General features: G+C 37.7%; 1 protein-coding gene and 2 pseudogenes across 2 annotated transcripts; 1 reads left to right on the forward strand and 2 right to left on the reverse strand.

The window, feature by feature from the left end:
* The first annotated feature begins 3,658 nt into the window (after positions 1 to 3,658).
* Positions 3,659 to 7,984, forward strand: LOC146643278 (uncharacterized; annotated as a pseudogene). Its single transcript, XR_014909427.1, has 5 exons — positions 3,659 to 3,689; positions 4,529 to 4,635; positions 4,826 to 4,901; positions 5,919 to 5,954; positions 6,159 to 7,984. The product of XR_014909427.1 is annotated as an uncharacterized LOC146643278 (transcript).
* Positions 7,985 to 15,510: 7,526 nt separating this feature from the next.
* LOC146643279 (galactose-specific lectin nattectin-like) lies at positions 15,511 to 18,990 on the reverse strand. The gene is made up of 7 exons (XM_085395443.1): positions 18,897 to 18,990; positions 18,417 to 18,539; positions 17,050 to 17,127; positions 16,491 to 16,550; positions 16,233 to 16,381; positions 15,972 to 16,096; positions 15,511 to 15,883 (listed from the first exon to the last, which is right to left on the reverse strand). Exons 1-7 carry the CDS (start codon positions 18,922 to 18,924, stop codon positions 15,709 to 15,711), a joined length of 738 nt encoding a protein of 245 aa, XP_085251569.1. The 5' UTR covers positions 18,925 to 18,990; the 3' UTR covers positions 15,511 to 15,708.
* A 4,914-nt stretch (positions 18,991 to 23,904) lies between these two features.
* Positions 23,905 to 24,884, reverse strand: LOC146643280 (C-type lectin domain family 4 member E-like; annotated as a pseudogene).
* Positions 24,885 to 25,328: the final 444 nt, after the last annotated feature.

Raw genomic sequence — 25,328 nt, forward strand, 5'->3', positions numbered from 1 at the left:
CTCAGACATGTGAGATAGTACAAATGAACGTGGGTTTACTCACCACACATAAATCAGTTCTGTGATCAGATTATTATTAAAACATAGGGAGCAGGAGCAAAAATACGGGAAACAAATGTAACTGTTTAAATAGATATAAATGATAAATTGAAGACAAAAAGATTTAAATTTTGTAACATTCTTCATTAATTTTCAAGTTTTTCAAAGCAAATGTTTTCTGCTGTGTGCAACATGTCTTCATATATCTAACATAACCAACAACAGTAACAACATGATCTAACTCATGTGATTGTTATGAGTTTGGATCCATCTTAGTAAATCAGAGGGACACAAATGGCTTTTACAGCACAGGCTATTCTGACTGGATTAGAACAAGGAAAACTTCCTTGTACACTTTTAATTTGAGCAGAAAGCAAGAAGGCAGTTCTAAACTCTTACCTGTAGCTTGGTCTTGTCTCTAATAAAAAAATAAATAATAATAATAATAATAATGGATTGCATGAACTGGAAACACTTGTGGAAAAAAAAATATTAATTAGGTTTAAAAGAATAACACATAGCATATAAGGTAAGAACTGTCACGGTTCTGGGTCCGTTGGACCCAGTATTTTGAGTTTATTATGTTTTGGTTTAATTTTGCATCATGGATTGTTTTCTTGTTCTCTTGTTGTGCTGGTGTTGATGATGATGATTATGATGATGTTTATTATTAGAGTTTCATGTTTCTGTTTATCCATGTTTTAGGAATTGTGGTCTCATGTATTGTTTGAGTTTCATGTATTATTTTCTGTGTCGAGTCTGTGTCTTTGAGTAGTGATTCATGTTTCCTGTTTTATTGTGAAAGTCTTTGTCTTATGTTAGTGTGTGCAGCTTTGTTCCCCCTGTCTCGTTAGCCCTGATCTCTCCCAGCTGTGTCTCCCTCCTGTTGCCCTTTCCCTCATTACTACCCTGTGTATATAAGCCCTGTGTTTTCCCATGCTCTGTGTCATGTCGTACCCTCAGATTTTGCCTGTGTGTTTTTGTGTCAGTGGTTCACGTTCATTGCCATTGCTCAGTTTATGTTTTGTTTTATGCCAGCAATAAAGCTGAGGTTTTGAGTTACAGTTCAGTGTCTGAGTCCTGCGCTTGGATCCTCCTCTCTGCCTGCCCGCACACAGAGCCCTGACAAGAACATCAATGTGATGATAAAGGAGCAGGAAAGTGAAGAAGAAGATAGAGATTTAGTCCGATCTGAGCGGTCATCAGACAAACTACCACCCGTCACTTACTGAACAAACACTTATAGAACATAACATTTGATATAAAACAAAATGATCTGAATATGACTAAAGCATCATGGTGGTGGTTAGCACTGTCACCTCACAGAATGACGGCTCTGTTTAATCTTATCTGGAGTCTGGACAGATTGCATCTTCTCTTTGTGCCTGTATGGGATTCCTCCCACAGATTGTTTTAGTTTCTCAAAGTTTCCAGCGTGTGAACCTTTTTCAGTACTCATACTGCTAACTGTGATGACTGTCAGACCAACAGAAAGCATGTTATTTTAGGTAACCACATGTTAAAATATCACACACCTTTGGGGACTGGCTGACTCCAAAGCTCCTTTTTCTGTAACGTTTAGATGGTGGAGAGGCATGCTGGAAAATATATTACTTATATTTCCTGATTAAATGTTGACTACACTACTAATAAGCAGTGCTGGCAAAACTTTGTTGAGCAGATGTTTTGATGAGTAAGTAGTTTATGTTTTTGTGAAGCTCTGAAATATTGTTATACTTTGAAAATGTGCACCCCTACTGTAATATGTGTGTGCAATTCATCCAGCAGCTCATCCTTTGGAAATGATTGTTTAATGTGGAATTCTATAAATGACTGTGCTTGTTTGCTACAGTGACCCATCCAGTGTGTGAAGGCCTGTGGTTAATAGACTTCTCTCTTTTGTTGCATGCTTATACACATTACAGTTGTCTTTATTTCACTTTAGTAAGGTTAAATCTGAAAATCTGGTGATTTAGCATGAACTTAATTAAATATAAGCTGTCTTCCTCTGACGTCTGACTGTGGTTGCTGTCCATGGTGCTGATCAAAAGCTGTGTGTGTGTGTGTGTGTGTGTGTGTGTGTGTGTGTGTGTGTGTGAGTGAGTGTGAGAGAGAGACTGACTTTGGGCACTCATATTGAAGTACAAAGATGTTATATAACATATCCAGTGAAAAAGATTCATAAGTGTGAATTGTCAGATGAAAAATATGTTGTTGAATTTCCAGAGAATTCCAAAGACACATGGAAAATCTACCAGAGGAGAGCAAAACATCCAAAAAGGTTTACATTTCAGGTCAAATTTATTAAAATAAATCAAATTATTACTTAAAATAATGAATTGATCGAATCTTCTAGAAATGAAAACTATTATTTGCTAGCGTTGTTGTCTCACAGCAACAAGGTTCTCTGTCCAGTCTTTAATACAGCTGTGGTCCTCAACAGCTGTAAATGTTCATCTACCTGTATAAAACTACACTGTTGTGTTACTGAAAGCTTACATGTCCACTTTATGTCTTCTCTTAACGTTTATCGAGTGAAACTGACTCTCAACATGCAGAGTGAGTTTGCATAAGTTTTCTTAAAGATATGCTGGATGTGGTGTGATAAAGATGAAAATAATACTACTTAAAACTACCATGTTTCTCTTGTGCCTTTGTCAGGTTCATGTGTCATACCCTGTGTTTCCTGTTTTATTGTGATAGTCTCTTGTCCTAAGTGCATCATGTTCAGTTTTGCTTCCCCTTGTGTCATTAAGTGCATTCAGTTCAGCTGTTTCTCCACAGGTATCTCCACTTTGCCCATTTCCTTCTTATGTATTTATGTAACCTTAGCATTAGGTTTCCTAGTTCCTAACTGTAATAAAGTGCTTTCATGTTATGTCTCCTGCATCCTGCACTTTGGCACATGAGACGTTGGTGTAATACAGCTGTGGAAAGCATGTAGAACTGTGACAAATATACATGAAGTAACAGATACATGTTCTTGTATCTGCACTCAACTACAGTGTATGTTACAACCATCTATTAAATACTTACTGCCAATAAAGCTATTTTCTACATACAAAACTGAAAAGACTAATATTGATGCAGTCCAGAACCGCAATATTTCATCCCTGCTTTACTGGCCAGTTTCTCTGTCTGGAACTCAAAGTCCTACTTAATACTTTTTTTTGAGGCAGTAACCCCCCTTGCCGTTCCAACAGAGGGCAGCATGTCCACATCTATGAAAATAAAACCAATCTTTAAATCAAATAAATGAAAACACAGGAAACCATCATCTGTGACCTCAGTTCAAGTCAAAAGAAATTATTTGTTAATCTGAATAAAATGAGAAATCAAAATGCAGGACCCAGGCTGTAGTAAAAAGCCTGCTCATCTCCACATTTCCACAGGAAGTGTTGTAAGTGTTGCAATTCTCTTTTCTTCTTCTTCTTTTTTTTCCTGAAAGCCCAAACCAGTGAGGTGCAGAGGACATTCAGTATGTGTCTTGATGCTCACAAGGTTATTTGATGTTCTGACTCTGCAAACTGAATCAGTAAAGATACAGGAGAAATAACACCAGGCTGTTGTATTTTTGTGATTCAGAGATAGTGACTAAGTCTGAAGTCAGGATCTCAGCATGACGAGCCGTCCACAGAGCTACATAGAAGGTAAGAACATTAAATCTGGTGGTAAATCAGTTAATCAGATCCGAGTGGTCCTTTCATATAAATTGAACCCAAACTGGAGACTAAGTATGTTTTAATACATTAACATGCAACTGAGTAAGAGACGCAAAGAAACCTTCATGAAGGTTTATGAAAGAACAAAAAAAGAGTCATATTTCCTGTTGGTCTAATGTAGTTGTGGTTCTCTGCACTAGAGTTGTGGTATATGCACCTAACTGTATTACAATGTATGTCAACCATGAATTAAATATCTATAAATACTAATAGGATCTGGCCATTCATACTAATAATACATTTACAAAATATAAATTCATACCTTGTATACATATTACTACAGGCTGGAGGAAAAAATATGTAGCCTGTACTTATTTTCAGGGTAAACTGACACTTTAAGGTGAAGTATTGCCAGAAATAATAGATAAACACACAGTTAAAGACATCAAATGATTTCAAGGTGCTTAAGGAGGGGGACAGGATGTGTGATGTGACTGCTATGAGCACATTGTCATTTACTGAACTGTGGTTTTCCTGTCCTTGTAAGAAAGATTATTTAAGCAATTTTTAAATCACATTAGAAACTTTGTGTAAAACTGAAATTCAAATATATTACAGAATACAGACAGATATATTGATGTGACGTCAGTGGAGCTGTTTGGAGTCTGGTGGGATCATGTGTCACAGTTGTGTTTTTATATAATTATTCTTTTGTACAGCACTTTGGTTCATTGTGGTTGTTTAGTACTTTACAAAAAAGCTGGTATAATAGTTGGTTATTATTTTGTCTAACTTCTGCACATCTATTTCCTCTAAATCTTCATCAGGTGAAGATCCTGACTCTCAACATGCAAAATCAAAAAGAGGGTCAAAGGTCACAACAGAGAAAGTTGCCCTGCTGGTTCTCGGTTCCCTCCTGGCAGTTGCTTTCATTGTGATTTATCGTCTCTGTGAGTGTCGTTTCACTTCAACAGAATGACCTGATTTACTGTAGATTTAATGATGATGAAAGTTTCAGTTGGTTGAGCTGTTTTAGTCCAGCTGATGTGTTTTACTCTTTCTTAGCAGAGTTGTCGACTAACATGAACTTTTGATTTCCTTTAATCAGCTTTTGAACACATTAGAACAAAGGAAATGCTAAAAATCTGCAAGGTCTCAAAAAGGAGTGTGAACGTGTCATCAAAAATCAAAATCTCACAGGTAAGCAGAGAGACTGGGACTCTCTTAACTCTGTTAAGAGTTCTCTCAGCTGGATGTTAATCCAGCCTTGCTTAAAGAAGTCCAGACGCTGTTCTTTCCAAGCTCCTTGGACAACTGATACAGTTGTTACTGTTATGCAAGGCTGGAACTTGGTACTTACAATAGGCAGCATCCGAGGAGTGTTAGAAAACAGTGATAAAGGTCTCCAGGAAGGGAAGAGGAAAGGAATGTACCGCCCATTCATTTTTACTGTGACTTATGAGCACATAACTTTCTTCCTTAAGCCTGAACTACCAAACATTCAGTATTGTTGCCTCTAAATCTGGACTACCTATAATCATACACAAATAAATTTATATACATAAATAAATGTGTCTAAGTGACTTTACTCCAATAGAGGTATTTTTCAGCCAAGCGGTCAGAGTATACAAAGGAACTCACGGTGACTGCAAAGCGATTTAATGTTCTAACTAAAGCCTGTAGAGTCTAACATATAGCATAAAGCTTCTGCTTTTACACAGGTGATCCCACGTGTTGATGATCAAATATTCAGGTGCATTTGATTAGCACCTCCTGCCTCTCACACTCTTGATTCTTAAACGAATAATAACGACTTGTTAATCTTTCTTTTATTATTGAAGATTATTTTTATATGTGCTGTGTATGTCAGGGGGAGATTTCTACAGCACTCTGCACTTGTTCACATTATGTTCTGTAAAGTCAATTTAAAATGAACTGTGGGTGGAAATATAAATGGGAACCCCCTTAGGAGACAGGCTTGACCTGCTTCTTTCAGGCTCCCTGACCGGTGACTTGCTACACTTTGACTTTCACAATTTGCAAGATTAAGAAAAGAGAGACGGTGTGTCATTGTAAAACAGGCCAGACTGCCAATATTGTTCTTCTGCAACAGAAAAACAAACCAGCCCATCCCCTCTCTGACCACCTTTGGACTTTGTGTTTGAACATTTTCATCATGACATTTGACCATTTTTTTTCGTCTGGTTTCCTCCTCAGTTACTTTTCTGTGCATCCACCAAGTGTCCAGCTGCGGTAAGGATTGATCTCGCTTTTATTTCAGGTGTCAGTGTCTGGTGAACGAAATAAGCAGTTAAATTGCAAAGTGCACATTATTTTTTTTTTATCTACAAGAAAATCTGTAATAAATTACGAAAAAATAACAACATGGTGAGTGTTGGCAGCATTTCGGTTTGATATTAATTGTGCCGTCTCATACATTTAATGTGTTTCTTACAGATTCTAGCTGCACAAACAATCCTGTGTTTACTCCACCTGCACTGATAGTGAAGTATGGTGACCCAGCCAATGCTACATGTGTTGTATGTGAGGTGGGATGCCATGGAAATCTTTCTGGTTTGGAGCACGCTGTGGGAAAAGTCACAGAATATATAACCACCTTGTTCTGGACAGTTGACAAACTGACTGAATGGGAAACATATGTCATGTGCTATTATAACACTGATGCTGGTGATCAGTGTTATAATAGCACTCCCAGTATAAATGTGTATCGTAAGTATGTTCATGTGACACTTGCTGGTGAGTTTTATATTTATAATCGGAATTTGATTTCTGTTGTATGTGTAAATATAAAGTCATTCTGCTGATGTTTTCAAGCCTCTAGCTTACATGTTGTTCTTTACATTTTTGTTTCTTTCCCTGTCGTCTCAGAGTCTCCAGAAAGTGCCTCCATCAGCTTTGTAAACCACACTGAGATGATGTTTGAGAATCAGCAGTACACCCTGCAGTGTAGTGTACAGAACGTAGCTCCTGTTCAAAGCCTCACTGTGACCTTCTACAGAGGAAACACAGCACTGGGTCACCTACAGTCCAACAGTGAACAGAAGAAACCCGTGAATGAAACCTTCACTCTGAACATCACCCCCAGTAGAGAAGATGATGGAGCCCAGTACTGGTGTGAAACCAAGCTGGAGCTGAGACCAGCTGGACCACAGCCCCCTCCAATGGTGACATCAGAAAGTGTCAATGTTACAGCCTGTGAGCATAAAAGAATGAACATTTCTTTTAGATTATATTTGTGTTATTTTTGTTTTTTGCTTTTATTAAAAAAAGACACGGTGGCACGGTGGTTAGCACTGTTGCCGCACAGCAAGAAGGTCCTGAGTTCAATTCCACCATCAGGCCGGGGTCTTTCTGTGTGGAGTTTGCATGTTCTCCCCGTATTTGCGTAGGTGTACTCCGGCTTCCTCCCACCGTCCAAAGACATGCAGCTTGTGGGGATAGGTTAATTGGATAATTCAAATTGCCACTAGGTGTGAATGTGAATGGTTGTCTGTCCCTATGTGTTAGCCCTGCGACAGACTGGCGACCTGTCCAGGGTGTACCCCGCCTTTCGCCCTATGACAGCTGGGATAGGCTCCAGCGCCCCCCGCGACCCTGAAAAGGATAAGCGGTAGCGAATGGATGGATGGATGGATAAAAAAAGACATTTCCATCATAAAGCCTTGTCCTGTGTTTGGTTTTGCTTCAGGACACTTGCTTCAGTTCCCTCGCCTCACCGTCATTCAGTTCAGTTGGTTTTATCTCTATATTCAGTTCCTCTGGAAATATTGCTGTTAATAATTCATGTGTTTTATATTATATACAGTCAGACTTCATTGAAACAGTAAGATTGATCTTATTCACTCTTTGGGGATCCTGTTCTAACTCCTGTCCCTGCTAGGATCTCCTTCCTCTATGATGGGTCATCAGATACTTTTTCTTACTGTGGACCCATTGTCATTTTTTTATAGTATAGTATTTTATAGTAGTAAATAAAGAGAACTTTTCTGTCATTTAGTTGTTTTTCTTTCACTTAATTACTTTGCGAAAGCATGAACAGCCATAAGAGAAGTTCGTGCTGTAACACTTAAGAAACAGTTAAAAGTCCAAAATGTTTCTCTCCTTGCATTCAACAGCTGTCAAACCTTTTTGTAAACCTCAAAGTCTTTTTCATGTTTATTCGCATTTCTGCTCTTATTCACAAACACTTTGTTATTTGACCTCCATCAGTTTGCACTTCCAGTACATATATATTCTACACAAATGTTTATCAGTTGAAGAATCAGGACTCCCTTTAAACATTATATTTGTACTAAATGTGTATGTAAATATGGTGTCTGTATATTTAATGCCTATATTTGTGACTGTGTTTCTGTTGTAGTTTATTCCTGTATGAATATTAAATACTTGACTGAAAGTATTAAAAATGTATTTGCATTGCTTTACAGAAAAAGGGAAAAATCGTAGGACTGTGGGGGAAAGAGTGATTACCTCAGTTAAACAACTCGTGTAATTATATTAGGTTCATCTTTAAGGAACTCTGCATGTCTCCAAATAGCTTTGAATGTCTTTGAAATGAGAATAATACAAATAGAAAAAGAAAAAAAGTGGACACATGCAGACAAAGTAAAGAGATGAATATTCAGTAAGCTATAAAGATTCAAAGGTCTCTCAGTTTTTCTCAAATGTGTGTGAGGACTGCTTGTTTGTACAAACAGGAGACATGCAGAGTTCCTTAAAGATGATTCCTTAAAGAAGATTAAAGACTTTCATTAGATCTGCAGTTTACTGGTTCTCTAAGTACCACCCAGGAAGACATGAAATAGCTTTAGCTGAGAACTCCTCAACCAAACAACCTCAAACACAACGCTTCACTTCCTGTGGTTTCCAGCATTGCTCTTACTTTAGCATCAGATTAAGAGTTATTGAGAAATGTTAAAAGAACACAAGAAAACCTCTGAGTAAATGTTTGATTTTGTTTTTAATATTTTTATGACCCACTTTGTGATTTTGATCCTGAAAGCTCCTGTATATTTATATTTTACCTTTACCTTTTGCTTGAAGTGAGATGAAACTCCTTTAAAGATACTTTCTCAGCTTCCTTTTTTCTGGCCTTTTTCTGGCTTTATAAAATAGGCGAAGCGAAGAGTGACAGGAAAGTGGAGGGAGAGAGAGGGTAAGACATGTGGCAAGGCCTGTGATGAGCAGACGATTGGCAGCTCATTCCAGTGAGCTAAACCAGCACCCACTTAAATGAAAATTAGACACCAGTATATCTCGATGCTATACACACACACACACACACACACACACACACACACACACACACACACACACACATATATATATATATATATATATATATATATATATATATATATATATATATATATATATATATATATATATATGTATGTTTATAATTACATGTAGACAATATCAATATCAATTTTATTTCCATCATTTTAACACTGACAGTCTACGACACCACTATAAGTTTGTTAGTGAACAAATGCACATCTTTCTTTCCCTTTTACGGGAACGCTGTCCATTGAATAAAATTCTGTCCATGTAATTTCTCTTTAACTTAATAAGGATATTTATTACCTTCTATTACCTTATTATACTTTAGATTAAAAAAAACTTTCTGTTTTTTCAGTACTACTTTTAATGTTTGAAGCCGGTCACGGCAAATTGCTCCCTTCTTCTGGGTTCTTCCTTGTAGAGTCTTTATTGATTGTTGGGGCTGTTTTTGTGAAATGCTGCCATATAAATAAAACTAAATGGAATTTAACTGATCTATTTGGTGCACACATTAACTGTAAAAATGCTATATACAGTAACATACAGCAAGATTTTTGGAGAGATTCAAATTAATTCATCCCCCCCCCCCCCCCTTTTTTTTTTTCATTGATTCACTCTCATTTTTTGTTTCCAAAGTCAGCGCTCTGTGTGACTTAAGAACATGTTTTTATTTTTAAGTAAAAAATACAAAATAGATTTATCTGATGGCTGTTTGCTTCCTGATCGATACTGAGTGCTGTTCAAAGTTCATCCTCCTGTTAAATAAAACCTCGTCTGTACCTACCAGACACATCTGTCGTGGACGGCTGAGTCCTTGAAATATTGACTTGAGAGAAAGTGGGATTAGCCACTGGAGAAGCTCTTTCTACAACACAAAACATGAAACCAGACTCTTAGTTAGTTAGAAATTCTTGTCTGTTGATAAATTTTATTTTAAAAATTCCCTACAAGGTTGTACTTAAAAAATAAAACAAGAAAACCACAAGAAACTGCTATTTTGAGTTTTTTTTCTGAGAAATCTTATTACTTATTAGAAAGATGAATATACAGACTCACCATTGGTCTCCCTCTTTGCTTTTATAAACCTCACATTAGAATAAAGCACTTCTTCTTCAGGCATTTTAATGCTTTGTGCTACCATCAGTGAGACTGAAAGAGAAGTTACACAACACACAGACAACATGAAAAACAACTTCCTGTAAAACGGAAGAAAGGGGAGGGCTTTATAAACCACAACTCCACAATATCTGACTTTTTCAATCTCATGTCATTTTCAAAAGAAATGTTTCACATCCATTTTTTGTGTGGATAAAATAAATAAATAATAAATATATAAAAAACGAAGAGGTAATTGAGATGACCAGACCGAATAACTGTTCGTAAGCACAAAGAAGTTGTAAATAATTCTCTTCATCTGTAATGAATCAGTGTGCAATGCTTTCCTTTAAAAGTTAAGATCTTAAAATGTCGAAATGTCTTTTGTTATGACCTAAGATAATCTGTTGCCTCGAAGGTGTGTGTGTGTGTTGGTGGAGCTGCTGATTGGTTTGTAAAAGTTCCTGTGGCTGGATTGGATAATTGAATGGACCTGAGCATCTTAAACTCCAGCTGACAGCCACGTCTGTCCACTCCTTGTCGCGTCTACAAAGAACAAAGAACCAAGCAGTTGCAAGTAGCACCAAGTAGTTGTATGAGAAGCCTGAACAGAAGTCCATTAGGGAATTTTGTGAGCTAAGTTGTGTTTCTGATATGCTGTTAGTTAAGAGTGTTTTGTAGAGAAATGTAAATACTTATAAACTGCATATATTGAGCACTGCAGCAGTAGTAGGAGTGAGACGAGTGTTTGTGTTGAAATCCATTTTGGTTATTGGTTAGAAACATTGGTTCAATAATTGTTTTTTGTTTTCCTTTTATTGTCGCTTAGAGAACAGTAGGGATCACTGGATACTTTTATTTGTTGACATGGCACTGCTAACCTCCAAAGCAGATAAACTGCTGCTTAGCATCTTCAGCTGTTCTGTGTTGCTAGCCTTTTCTGGGAGTGGCAGGAGTGAGGAGTTGTGCGTCATGTTATGTCGAGGGTACCCCTAGACCACTAGGCAAAGTAACACTTTCCTGTTCTAGGCAAACAGATAATTTGTTATTACATAAAATAAGCTGTAAAATCTTTTAATTCTTTTTATTTAGCAAGTGTAACTCGTGGCAAAACCTGCAACAGACAGCCCATCATGTCCATTTCAGGCTTTGCCTCTCCAAAGCACGAAAAGCACACACATGCAGAAGTTGCAGTAACAACAGATACAGATATTTTATTTCAAGGCAACATAAAAATAATCACCGGAAAGTGATTAAACAGACATTATTAACACATTTACATATTAGCATCTACAGCACCTGGGAATGTACTTCATATGTTTTTTTTTTTATTCACTAGCAAATTCTTGGCTTTAAATATTCTCTCCCCCTGCTGGTAATGAAACTTCTGCATGCATATCCTTTCACATTTTGGGAAGGCAAAGCATTTTGAGCACACCCCACCTCCATTTTTGACCTATTTTTGATGGTTTGAGGTCAACAAGTCATTTATAGCAGCTTAAATTCCTGCCATAATTTTTTAAGTACCACAAATCACTTTTGGCAAGCGATCACTTTTTGGCACTGGCACATGAAACAAGCATTCCTCAAGCTGCTGGGTAAGGTGCTCGTAGCTTTGCTCATTTGTGTCAGGGAAAAAAGTCCCTCGCATGAGTGCGGCTTGAACCGTGGTGTCCCAAGTGCACTGTCTCTCGATGAGGACGTGGTCCTCTGCGACCAACCCAAATGCATCAGTGGCATCATCATCATCATTGTTGTCATCGGCACCATCGGCAGTGTCGCCAACAACATCAGCAGGAGTAGGACCGAGGACCGAGGACACAAAACGTGTGTCGGAAGGTGCAGCAAGTACATATGTAGGGGTTGTACTGTGCTGTACTGTCCCACGTGTGCAAGCTGGGTCTAGGCAGGTAAGCATTGTAAGTTGGTGTGTAGGTAGGTGGATAGAGAGCAAGTGGTTTCAGGGACACAGAAGAAAAAGAAGAACAAGAACAAGAACCTCATGGTGGGTCAGAATGACTCTTCTGTTTTGTTGCAGGTCAGACTGACCCATCTTAAAATTAAATAATCTAAATTAAGTACAAGAGCAAAACAAAGAGTCAAGGCCGCAATCAGTTGCAAAAGCACTAGAGTCTAAATGAATGTTGTCTCTGTTGTCATGAGTAAATGGACACTCGCCCTGCAACGCCTCTGTGTGTGTATCGGGCACTTGTCACCGTTTTATTTTCTGGAAGGCACCATGTGGTTCACTTGAGTGCTGAACTCAGTCCTGTTGCGTCTCCAAAGACAACATCCCACCCCCAACAAAACTCACACCCAAACACCCAAATAGTGATAACACTTATACACCCACCCAAATCCATCAAGTGAATGCTGGTGTGATACACTTTTAATCTTGCAACCACGCAATTTAAACAGAGCTTTAAAGTCAACATTTGGCATTACAGTCTTTGTTCTTCAACAAAGGCTGAACTCTCATGAAACGCTTTCATGTTATTTCTTTAAGTAGTCTCCAGGACCAGTTCTCCAGGCTTCTTAAATGACATTCAAAGCGCTTCTTTATATGTTTGCTGTCATCTGTTACTTTAAATAAATTTGGTGATTTGCAGTACAAAATGTATAAATGGTCAAACTGACTGTAAAGTTTCATCCATTTATTTTACATTTTCAAAAGTTTTTATATTTTAACAGGTGAAAATATTTAATAATGAAATGTGTTAAAAGAATGTGAAACTATAAAAGTCAAAGTTTTTGTGAACAAAGCGCCATCTGTAGATGACACTCTGCAATTGCATTAAAGTGACGTATGTGCCGTGGAAAGTGCATACCAGTGGCAATTCTAGGTGGCTGTATCTGTGAACAGTAAACATTTTTCTTTTTAAAGAAAAGAATTCAAAGTGCCAAAAAAAGACGTGTTATCACCCCGGGATCATGATATATGTGTTGTGCAGTGATAGTGCAGCAGAAAATGTTAGCGGTAAAATCGTGTGGATACAAGTACCAAATCAATTTTTACAACCATTCATCATACTCTTTTCATGAAATCCATTAGTCAGGCTAAATTTAAAAATGGCAACCATTTTCAAGATGGCCACCAACTGGTAAGAACATTTAGAGACAAATTCAACAAGACTGGGCTTTGTGAGTTTCTTCATGCTTAGTCTTGTAAAAGTTGAGTTTAGAAGTCTAAAAGTGTGTGAGTATAGGGGTGGGATTTAATAAGTTTTCTTCGTCCCACTCCTTTTTCAGGCAAGTTTTGTTTTTTGTTTTGTGTATTTTATGTTCAATATAGGTATTTGTTGTGCCTGAAAATGAATAAATAAATGAATGAATGAATGAATAAAAGTAATCAAAAGCTATATAAAGGTACTTTTGACTTTTTGTTATGTAGATGACCTTCCTGATGCAACCCTACCATGTATCCGGCTTTGGTATCACCACAAGGATGCCACCAGCTTGTGATAACCCTATGATACCCGTCTCTCTTTGTATGTCATTTGCTGTTCCCATTAAGTCCAATCCCTGCCTTTATGAATTCTCGGCAGAGCTGAAGATTTGGCTCCCACATAGCCACGGGCCAATAATAACCAACATATGAAATTATCTGGGAGGCTAGTATAACGTCCTCAGCCTAGGGGTAATTTGGGCATAACAAGAAATGTGACCGGAAGAGAGGACGCTCTGCTTATTCCTAAATAAAAACCAGTTAAACTAATCAATTAATCAATCAATATTTATTTCTATAGCACATTTAAAAAGGACAGTGTCCATGCAAGTGCTTCATATAAGGTAGCAAAGCAGATTACAACAAAAGGCAACAATAACAGTTTAAAACAATTACAGTGACAGTTAAACAGCACAAATGCAGACCAGGTGGAAGTCTGAACTAATTTGCTTCAAAGGCAAGATGGAACAAGTGAGGTTTAAGTGTGATTTGAACGATTGAATGGATTCTGACATGCAGACATTTATAGGAAGATTATTCCAGAGTTTAGGTGCGGCAATTGCAAAAGCTCGGTCCCCTCTAGTCTTTCGTCGGGGCCTTTGTTACACCAAGAGCAGTTGGTTAGAGGATCTGAGCGCTCTCTTGGGGCTATACACGTCAAGAAGGTCTGTTAGGTAACTGGGTGCCAAGTTATTTAAAATTTTAAAAGTATACAAAAGGATTTTGTATAGGGAACTGAGGACACTTGTTTGTCTAATTTGAGAGAGCTGTCAAGGACAACTTCAAGATTTCTAACGGTATAAGAGAGATGGCTGGCATAGGACCCCAGTGTATCAGTTAAACCCTTTTTCAGTACAAGCTTCAATGCATGAGAACGCTTCATTGGGCCATCGCTAGGTCTCATCTTAGAACCAGAAACACAACTCGATTTATATTCAATAACGCAATGTTTGGCTAAGATTTTCACACAGAAACACTAAAAGCAATGAGCAGAACCACAGGCTGTTTATTGGGTGGTGAAGCCCAGGACAGAGGGGCGAGGTGGCTGTCATCTGGTAGTTCACAGCTTGCTGTCCAACCAATTATCTAATCCTGGAACAGGAATAAATTCAACCCAACCACTCAGCAAGCCTTTGACTCGATCAAGACACACAAGGAGGGAACAGAGAGAAAAACCCACAACCATCCTCTGGTCGGAGGAGGCGGACATATGAACACACATGACCAACATGATGTTAGGACACCAGATGCAGTTGTACTGCGGGCCACCGTACATTTGACAGCCCTGCTCTAGGTATAAAACAAACACCCATCCATTATATATTCTGCAAAAAAAGTTTGATAAGGATAGTAAATAAAGTAAAGTAAATAAAGCCACTTCAAAAGAACCATCAAATCCTTTTTTGAAAATTAAATTTGGTATTCTTAAGTTTAAGATTTGGTTGACCTCAGAACTGCACAAATAATGCTTAAGGCCGCAAAAACATCTTTGCCTCACAACTTTCAGAACTTGTGCCATTTAAAACCAAATCATCTTAATTGTCCTTATTACTGGCTGTTCAGCAAGCCAGTAATAAGGACAAATATAAAATACCAGCATTACAGTCACAGGAGTTAGTTTGTGGAAGAACTCTATAGAGGAATTTTTTTAAAAAAAAGTACATCAATGCATAACTTCATACCTTTTTTTTAAAAACAAAACAAAACAATAAATTCCATGAATATAGTCATTGAGAAGTCTCACTGTATTCTAATGAAGCCCTGTCTTCATTTTTGTTGATTAGAGCGAGAGTAACCCAAGCTGAAAGTATTCATTAGGATATGTGTTACAGAAATACACTTTCATATTAAACATGTACAACCAGAACTCAGTTTTTAAACAGAGAATAAAGGTTTTTTTTATTACAAGGCACAGAGATTTAGAAGTGTGTTAATAACAGGGTGTATAGTTCAAAGTAAAAATGTAGTTAGTTTGTAAACTTATATTGTTTTATGTGTGTATTTTGCATGTGAATAGACTAGGATCAAATGGTGTAAATTTCATCCTACTACTTTTTGAGCATCTAAGTGGTACACACAGATATTCATGACCACTCAATATCTTTTACAATGCATTCTCTTGTTAGTTCAGTTATATTTATATGTTTGAAATAAAACAGTCAGTCAATCTGTTTTTACCCATTTTTCGCATATGCTCTTATTAGGAGCTTTGCAAAACTTATCATACCAAGTCTTCAGGGGTTCTTCTCCTTCTTCTTCCCCCAGCCTTACACAATGCTCTCCATCAGGATTTTCATGAGTCCAGTTGTCCGGCTCATGGTCAGCCCAAAAAGACAAACTATTGGATGAAGGCCGAAAAGAAATGATCACGTTAACTTCCAAACAGCATATTGTAAATGGAAAAAAAATGTTTATGATAATCAAACCTTGTGTTTAGTGGTGAGCCATCCAACCACAACCATCTGCCCTCTTCCACTGCATCTGTCAGGCCAATCCAGAACATGTCGTCAAAGTTCTCCATTTTTCCATTCAATCTGGTTCTTAGAAAAATCTGAAAAGGAGATGTTTGAGTGTTATTGATATAACACTGATCTGTTTTGAGAGAAAGATCTTCTAAAGCACATTTTAAAATTTAAAGATGTGAAACAAATGAATGATGAATGAAATGAAAAGTATGTGATTTATACCTGCTCACACCAGTTATCTATCTTAACCAGGTCGCCTCCTTTAGCCCTACATTCATCTCTGCTCTCTGTCCAGGATGATTTATTGGTGGAGAAGTAATAACACTTTCCTCCATGTTCATCCCAGCCTTCATCACATGCACATGGCCCGTCTTTGAAGAATTACAGAAAAGACTTTAGTCAAGTGGAAAATATTGTACAATTCCAACTTTACAGTCATTAGTGGATATCAATTAGAGAAACACAAAATCCATAACTTACTTATATTTACTTTAGGAATTTCAGGACACGTGAGATTCTTATTGCTGCATGATTTTACTTCTATAAAAAAATAATATATATATCATCTGATGTGTCTTTGATTTAAGAAAAGCAGTTTGAATGGTCACAGAATATATTCTATTAAGTTGTGTTACTGGGAAAGATTTGTTTCCCGTTTTGTTTGTTTGTGTACATTAATGCAAAACTCAGTTGAAGAGGCTCCTGTCAGTCTGCTACTGTCAGCAGCATAAAGAGGAATTCACACAGGAAGGGACGAGCAGCTATGCAGAAATGAGAAATCACAGGTTTGGTATGGGGCTAGAAGTTAAATATATCTCAACTTTGAAATGAGCAACTAAAGCAACAGCCAATGGCAGCAAAATATACAGCTGAAAGACATGATGATATGCACTTAAATGCTTCTCTTACTTTAGTCTCACACTGCCCTAACAATGTCAAATAAGAAGTAGCACTAATGCTAGTTCTTCAAACAATAGTTAGGTTGAATACTATTTTCAGAGCAGCTGAATAACATTGAATCTTTTAGAGTTTCTCTCACCCGTGAGAGTTTTCCTCAAAGCTGCATTCTCTTCATTCAGTGTTTGGAGATTTTTTCTGCTAAGCCAGTTTTCAACAGCTGATTTCATAACAAGAGAAAAGTAGTTAGAGTAACACTTTTTGGTTTCACTAAAATGGGACAAAGATTTGTCCTTTCAGATCTTTTCATGACAAGATTTTAAAACAATGCCTTTGAAGTAAAAAAATGGAGGAAAACATCAAGGGAACATTTCTTTTTAAAGTCAAACTTATATATATATATATACACCTGTGCACACAATAGCTGAAACTGTTCATGAAAAAAAGACTGTCCCTTTTGGTTTGTTTATCTCGGTTTCAGATGTGTGTGTTGTTCGATTCAGGACATACACAAAAAAGCCTTGCACCAGTAATGAAGGGCAGAAAGGTCGAGTGTCTACTGCAGCAACCAAGTCATGGAAAAATGAAAAACGGTAAAGACAAAGCAGGCCCAGCGATACAGGATGTGCCAGTAGCAGCATCATTTCCATCTCCTGTTTGGGCCCGCTTTGGAGTTAGTGCTACCTAAGATGATGGCAGTAAGAAATTGATTAATTAAAATCCAAAAGTGTGCAAGCACTGTGCATGTTGCTTATGCCAGCTGCAACAAGTCCAATATCTATAGAGATGTCACCCCAATGTCTCAACTTTTAAACAGTCTCTCAGTGAAAATTCAAAACAAAAACACTGGCAGGTTTCATAGATAAAGATATCCAGGCTTATGTCATAGTAGAGGTGACAGAGTCAGTCATTTTAGTCATTATGTTTTGAACATGCAGAAAGGTCTTGAGGACGGCAGGATCATTGCATTTTTAGCATTAAGAAAAAACAGTCTTTTAGTTAAAATGCGATGGTGGATTATTAGTTATGCACTTGCATAATTTAAGTAAACCCTTTAAAAAAAAAATTGACAAACAAATGAAAAGCGTTTTTAAAGCATCAGTGTCTCCAGTTTTACTTTAACCTAACTTTAACATAAGAATGTGACAATGACGTCCAATCCAGGCTGCTTCATTCTTTCAGTTTTGCATGACTGCATGGCACGTCCTCAGTATGCGTCCTTGCATTTTAAACACTATAAATGGTATATGAATGGCTTCTTATATTGCACTTTTCTACTCTGAGCACTCAAAGCACTTTACACAACTTCCCTCATTCACCATTCATGCAAGCACTTTTTTCTTTGTTCTATGTATTTGGCAAGCAGACTGGAGGGATCGAACTACCAACCTTACGATTAGCAGATGACCTGTATACATGTCCTAATATATATTACCTGATACCAATAGATTTACCAAATTGAACCAAAAAAACCATTCCACCCCTAGTGCACACACAAAAAAAACTTACAGAGACGGTAAATAACAATGACAGCTGCTGCCAGGAGAACACTGAAAACGGACAGGGCTATTCTCTCTGAGGTGACCTTTGACCCTTTGGTTGATTTTGCATGTTGAGCGTCAGGAACTTCATCTGATGAATCACATAAAGAAGACAGAAAGTGGACACATAATAAATGGTTCTAACAAAGTCTACGTAGTGTAGTTAAGGGCAAATAGAGAAACATTTAACTGTTTACGAATGTTCAGCCTTTGTCTGGTAAAGGCTGGTTTGTCTGGTTCATCAAGCTGCCAACTCTGAGAACCACAGTTAGATTAGACAAGATGCATGTGAAATGTGACACATTTTCAGATCCTCATTTTAATTCTGACTTGAAGTCTACTTTTATATATCAAGTTAGTTTATATATCAGTGTGGGTTTATTCCAGTTAACTTCAAACTGCTGGTTCTACCCTTCTCCTTTCTGTTGAATTAACATAATATTCTTACCCTCTGTGCAGCTCTGTGGACTGTTCATCTTGCAGTCTTCAAGGTTCTGACTTCAGAATTAGTCCAGCTGTCTCTAAATCACAAAATCTAAATAACAAAAACTAAAACTATTTGTGCTTTTCTCATTTTTGTGATTTTTTTTTTAGATTCAGTTACATTTAAATGACAGATTAGCAATGAGACTCACCATAAATGTTTCCTTGACCTCGCCTTAGCCTTTTAAAAAGGAAATGCTAAAAAAAACCCAACAACTTCATGTTCTCAAAAAACAGCTTCCTGTGAATTAAAGAAGAAGGAGGAGACTTCAACTACAGTTCGTACCGTATGAGTAACTGTTTTCATTTTGACTGGGACAAAGTTTTCTTGTGTGTGGAAATGCTGCACACACGTTTGCCATCACTGAATATTTTATTCATGTGCATTTGTTTGTGATTAAAAAACACATTGTTTTTAACACTGTTTATTCTTTTAACTCTTTTATTATTTGATGTCTATGTTTGAGTTCCTTCATTTTCCCTGATAAAATAATTACTAATTTTCAGTATTTTCTAAATTAATTTCATTTATTTTGCCATCTGTCTTGGTTGGTGAGAGAAAAATGACCAGACAGCGTTCCTCCCTGGCCAAGATGTGTGTCTTTGCAGTCTATTTACACCTAAAGGCCAGTGGACACTCTTTCAAGGATGAGGATGTTCACATCTTGGACAGGTAGGAACGCTGGTTTGAGCGCGGAGTCAAGGAGGTCATTTACGTGAAAAGGGAAAGACCATCTCTGAATCGAGGAGGAGGCCTAAGGGTACATCGTTCGCCATCTTACAATGCTGTGATTGCAGCCATTCCCCAACTCTCTGTGAATGGTAGTCATGGCCATTGATCAGTGGTCTTTGATCAGGGTGTTGCGGGAACTGCCGTCTTGTGTGTGACTGGGTGCAGTAAGGAGTGTATGTGATGTGTGTGTGAGCATGCGCGTGAAGGAAACGCGGGGAGCGAAAGAGAGAAACATGGAGAGAGTGTGTCATGGGTAGAGAGGGCGACCGGGAGCAGCGTTCTAACAGGCTACAGGCTATGCAGTGTGTTTTTCGAAGTGTGCAGTACTGTTATTAAAGCCTCATCTCTTCAGTACTCTCCGGTGCCTCGGCTGATTTCTGTCTGCCTCACTACTCCACAAAAGTGAAGGGAGTTAACCCCGAAGGAGGACAAACTTCGGCCCTGGAGGAAGCATCTCCCCTCGTGTCTCCCGACCACGGTCAGGGGACTGACGGCGAGGAATGGTTAACAAGGGGGTTTTGGTCAATGGTTGTTGATCAATGGTCATGAGAATTTGCATAATTAAGATTAATGAACTGACCTCCCAGCCCATTGTTCCTTCGGTGGGCTGGTTTCAGTCATTATGCAAATGTACTGTTTATAAGATTGAAACCTGCAGTCAGCTGAGGCTGAAGAAGTCACCTGGATGAGAGACGAAACGTTTCTCCCACAAAACGCTACGTCCAGATGAACAGAATCAACTTTTGGAAATTTACTGTCCTGGATGATTGAGAATGCATCAAGAAGATTATGTATGAATGATTTTCCCTGGGTTGTGTGAAATCCCAGAAAAAAAATAAACCCATACAAACCGAATCGGTGCACTAAGGTGTAGGTCTGTTAGGTTATGTTGTGGTGATTCTCGGGTTAGGGGATGGGTGTTGACACTGGAGTGCAAAATTAACACCAATGGAAGATAGACATGAAAAGGTCAAAGTGAGGGAGTGTTTGCCCAGGGCACCAAACAGGCTAGGACCGCTCCTGTGATCATGTGACTCAGATAAAGACATGAGAAAAAGTCAGTCCCTTCACTGCTGCTTTTTGCCTCATTATTAACATGTGACTGTTCTAATCTTTCTTTACATTTCAGAATGTATTCTTAAAACACTAAAGGGCCCTCCAATTTGTTGGCATATAAATAAAACTTGCTAGTCTCACTGCCAAAAAAAATATAAAGAAATCAAATTCATGAATCAATGGTTAACCTATGTACATGTCTTTGGATTGTGGAGGCAGAGAAAATGCAAATTTCACAGTGAGAGCCACAGGAAAGTTTAAACCCAGAACGCTCTTGATGTGAGGCAACAGTGCTAAACACTGCACCACCATGCCAACTAAGTTTTATGCAGGTAAAAATATTACATGTTTTTCTTCTATTCTGGTAAGTTTTGTTCAGACTGGTGGTTGTTTGATGATGAACACTCACGTCTCACTGAAGCTCTGTTTTTCTTCACCTTCGTGTTGATGAATTTAAAGGACTGAGAGTTCCTCGTGCTTAAATATTTTCCTTAAATTCAGATCAATGAAACATTTGCATTCTGTCATTTTTAGGATATAGACAATTTGTTGGTCAATAAGCTGATATCTTTTAGACATCTGGTATATTTAGCTTAAATTTATAATACAGAGCGGGAATCTTTTAATGAAAAAAGCATGAGAGTGTCCCCTGAAACCACACAGTACATAATCTTTGTCTGCACTGTTTGTGTGGAAAAATGTGTGAAAGTAACATCAACAAGAAGTCAACAGACTGAAAGTGTTTATTACTCAAAAACACAGCACATCTAATATATGATGTTAGTTAGTTACACTATATTTATAATCAAAGGAGCTTGTAAAGAAAAGCATCTGGACTTCTTTAAGTTGCTTGAAGACGTTTCACCTCTCATCCGAGAAGCTTCTTCAGTTCTAAGGTCAAATGGTGGGGAGTCCCAGATTTAAACCTAGTGGGAGTATCCCCCCAAAGAGGGACAAAAGGACCCCCTGATGATCCTCTAATCGCCTGAGCCATCCATCCATCCATCCATCCATCCATCCATTCACTTCCGCTTATCCTTTTCAGGGTCGCGGGGGGCGCTGGAGCCTATCCCAGCTGTCATAGGGCGAGAGGCAGGGTACACCCTGGACAGGTCGCCAGTCTGTCGCAGGGCTAACACACAAGGACAGACAACCATTCACATTCACACCTAGTGGCAATTTAGATTATCCAATTAACCTATCCCCACAAGCTGCATGTCTTTGGACGGTGGGAGGAAGCCGGAGTACCCGGAGAGAACCCACGCAAACACGGGGAGAACATGCAAACTCCACACAGAAAGACCCCGGCCTGAGCCAAGGTGTGAAAATGGGTGTGGGTCCCAATCAGCCAGGATTTCAGGTGAGCTCATTGTGAAACCTGGCCCCACCTTTTCATGCGAATTACTGAGGTCAGATGGCCCAGGATGTGAGTGGGCGTTCAGGCGTCTGGGGAGGGAACTCAAAACTGGATTATAGATGTCAGACAGTTGGTGTCGTAAACCAGCGGTCCCTAACCCCCGAGCCTCGGACCGGTACCGGTCCGTGAGTTTTTATCTATATAATATATTTATAATATATTTATATTATATTTATAATATTTTATTATAAATATATAAGAGATTTTCCTTGTTTGAGGTGACCAAATACTTATTTTCCACCCTAATTTACGAATAAATTCTTTACAAATCCTACCATGTGAATTCATGGATTTTTTCTTCACATTCTGTCTCTCACAGTTGAAGTGTACCTCTGGTGCAAATTACTGACCTCTGTCATCATTTTAGGTGGGGGAACTTGCACAATCGGTGGCTGACTAAATACTTTTTTGCCCCACTGTAGCTGAGAATCACTCAAGCTCACTACTCTCCTGATTAACACAAGTTTTCCCCTTCTGTGTGTTTGCAGATGATATAATGCAGATGCAATTGCTGCAATGGTCCCTTAGAATTGGAAAGGATGCATTAAATTTGACAAATTAAAAGTATCTATTTCTCAAATAGATACAAATTTACAATAGTTAAAGGATCATACTTACCAGTTGTCCGTTTAGAGAATATTGAAACAATTTCTCTCAGTTATCTCAAGAACTGTTTTTTTTTTCACAATTTGCCAGTTTTGGGGATTGAATTGCAACAATTTTTCTTGACACAGAAACAAAGAAGCTCTGGAGAAGTTTTTTTTTTAGTTTTGATTTGATTGCTACATAGTGCAAAAACAGAAATCAAGAGTCAAAACTCTGTTTTTTTCATCTGTTGATTCGTTTTAGATGAAAAGAATCAGCTTTCTGGGATTTCCTTTTCTGAATGATTGAGTACGCATCAAGACATCTTAAATTGATTCAGTGGCTGAAATTCTGTAGTACAATAGCTGTTTCCTGTGAGGTAAATGGTGACCAATTTGAAAATTAAAATGGCTAATGGGATTTTTCAAATTAATGCCTCCAGAGGGACAAACATACAATGTTTGGTGCTTTTACTCAGAGCATTCAAAATGTTTTCAGTTATCAATAATACTGCTCAGTACTGCTCAGGAAAGAGCATCACTCCAGAGGGTCATCAACACAGCACAGAGGATCATTGGCTGTCCTTTTCTCTCCCTAGAGGAGCTGTATAGGTCCTGCTGCCACAGAAAAGCCTGTAGCATCCTGAAAGACACATCCCACCCCACATATCAACTGTTCCAGCTGTTACCCTCAGGAAGGCAGTACAGGATCATTAAAGCCAAAACAAAAAGACTAAGAAACAGCACATATGCCAGGGCTGTTGCATTAATAAGTACACTTGGGGGATAAATCACTGCGAAAACACAATCTTCAGCTGTACAATATTTTCTTTTTAACTGTGTGATATTTCTAAAGAACTGTGCAATATTCTAAGGACTAAATCACTGTGCAAAACCGTATTCTTACCTGTTTATATTCTCACTTGTTCATTCTTATATACAGTCCTGTAAATAATATATTTATTTTATTTATTTAATTTGTAATTTATTGTACATACATGCATCTTTCTCTTAAAAGTGCAATCTTTTTCACTTGTACTGAACGGGTTAGCATACAATTTTCATTGTTCGAAAGCACAATGACAATAAAGATTCTGATGTATATTTTGCAACATGAGCAGTCCCATTCTGCTGCTGTCTGCCTTTATGGAGTCATTATTTCAAGTAAACACCGCATGCCTTTTTTATTTTATTTTTTTTACATCCAGTAAGCAAACATTCTTCTACATTATTAAACTGTATCATTGGAACATTGTTTTTTTTAAATGAAACATTTTATAAATGTTACAAAGTTACAAAGGGAAACATAACTGTAACTAATGATTTTATCTTTATTTATTAAATACCAGTCTAATAAATGTAAAATGTGGTGACATTTTTGCAGCAGCTATAAAATATAACAATAAGATACATTTAAAAAAATCACAAGATTTTGTCTTCAATTTTATTTTTAAAAATCCAACCACTTTGAAGGTTATCCAGTTATTTCTGCTTTCTCACAAATACTTCTGTGAGCCACGTTGCAGGAAGCATCAAACCAACTGTTCAGATCAGAGGTTTCATCTTTTACCCCATTCTTGCACAATCCTCTCCATCAGGATAATCCCCTTTCCAATCATCTGGCTCGTCGTAGTCCCAATAAGTCAAACTAAAAAAAAAGAACAGAAAGAGGTGTTCAAGTGAAAACTGATAAGTTTGATGCTGTAAATGAACAAAAATATTCCCAATAATCAAACCTTTTGTCCAGTAGCGAGCCATCCACCCACAACCATCTACCCTCTTCTGCTGAGTCAGTCAGTCCAAACCAGAACTTATCCTGAGGATAATTCATTATGTCTTTCAGTCTTTGATCCAGGAATTTCTGAATAGGAAATTCAGATGAAAATTACCTTACAAGACTTCTAAATATGTGATAAAATAGACGTAAGAACATAAACCTGCAACAGCTTCTTATACCTGCTCCTCCCTGCTGTCTATCTTAACCAGGTCTCCTCCTTTAGATCTACATTCACCTCTGCTCACAGTCCAGGATGATTTACTGACAGAGAAATAATAGCACTTTCCTCCATGGTGCTCCCAGCCTTCTCCACATTTAGAACATGGCTCATCTTTGAAGATGTTAGAGCACAAAATTTCATTTAGGTGGAAGAAAGAACTGTGCATGTTTGTGTGATTTAGACTACGTTCACACTGCAGGTCTTAATGCTCAATTCCGATTTTTTTTTTTTTAACAAATCCAATTTTTTTTGTTTGGTTGTTCACACTACAAATAAAATGTGACTGCAAACGCGCTCTACACTCAAAAAAATAAAACATTAGATTTACTTAAAAAAGTTATGTCAAGTGGTTCCACACAACTGCTTTAAGTAACTTTTAAGAAATGTTGTTACTTAGTTTGAACTCAATACTGTTAAGTTAGATTTACGTAAGTGTATTGGCTAAATGTAACTTAATTGCAATGCTTAGCTGATACTTATCTTTGTTGCTTTAAGCCTACATAACTTGTTTAGGCAATATCTTTGTAATACTGTTACTTAGCTGGTACATAACTTTTCTGCTTTAGAAGGACATAACCTGGTTAGGTAGTATCTTTGTAAAACTGTTATG

The sequence above is a fragment of the Rhamphochromis longiceps genome, linkage group LG22 (assembly GCF_057381845.1).
Source record: "Rhamphochromis longiceps isolate RC_006_pf linkage group LG22, R_longiceps_female_GT1.1, whole genome shotgun sequence".
Classification (NCBI taxonomy): domain Eukaryota; kingdom Metazoa; phylum Chordata; class Actinopteri; order Cichliformes; family Cichlidae; genus Rhamphochromis; species Rhamphochromis longiceps.

Coding starts and splice junctions, on each gene's coding strand:
- LOC146643279 (XM_085395443.1), bottom strand. CDS start 18,924: ATGAACAGTCCACAGAGCTGCACAGAGG. Junction 18,540..18,896: donor TCCACAGAGCTGCACAGAGG/GTAAGAATATTA, acceptor GTGATTCATCAG/ATGAAGTTCCTGACGCTCAA. Junction 16,551..17,049: donor TTTGAGGAAAACTCTCACGG/GTGAGAGAAACT, acceptor ATTTTTTTATAG/AAGTAAAATCATGCAGCAAT.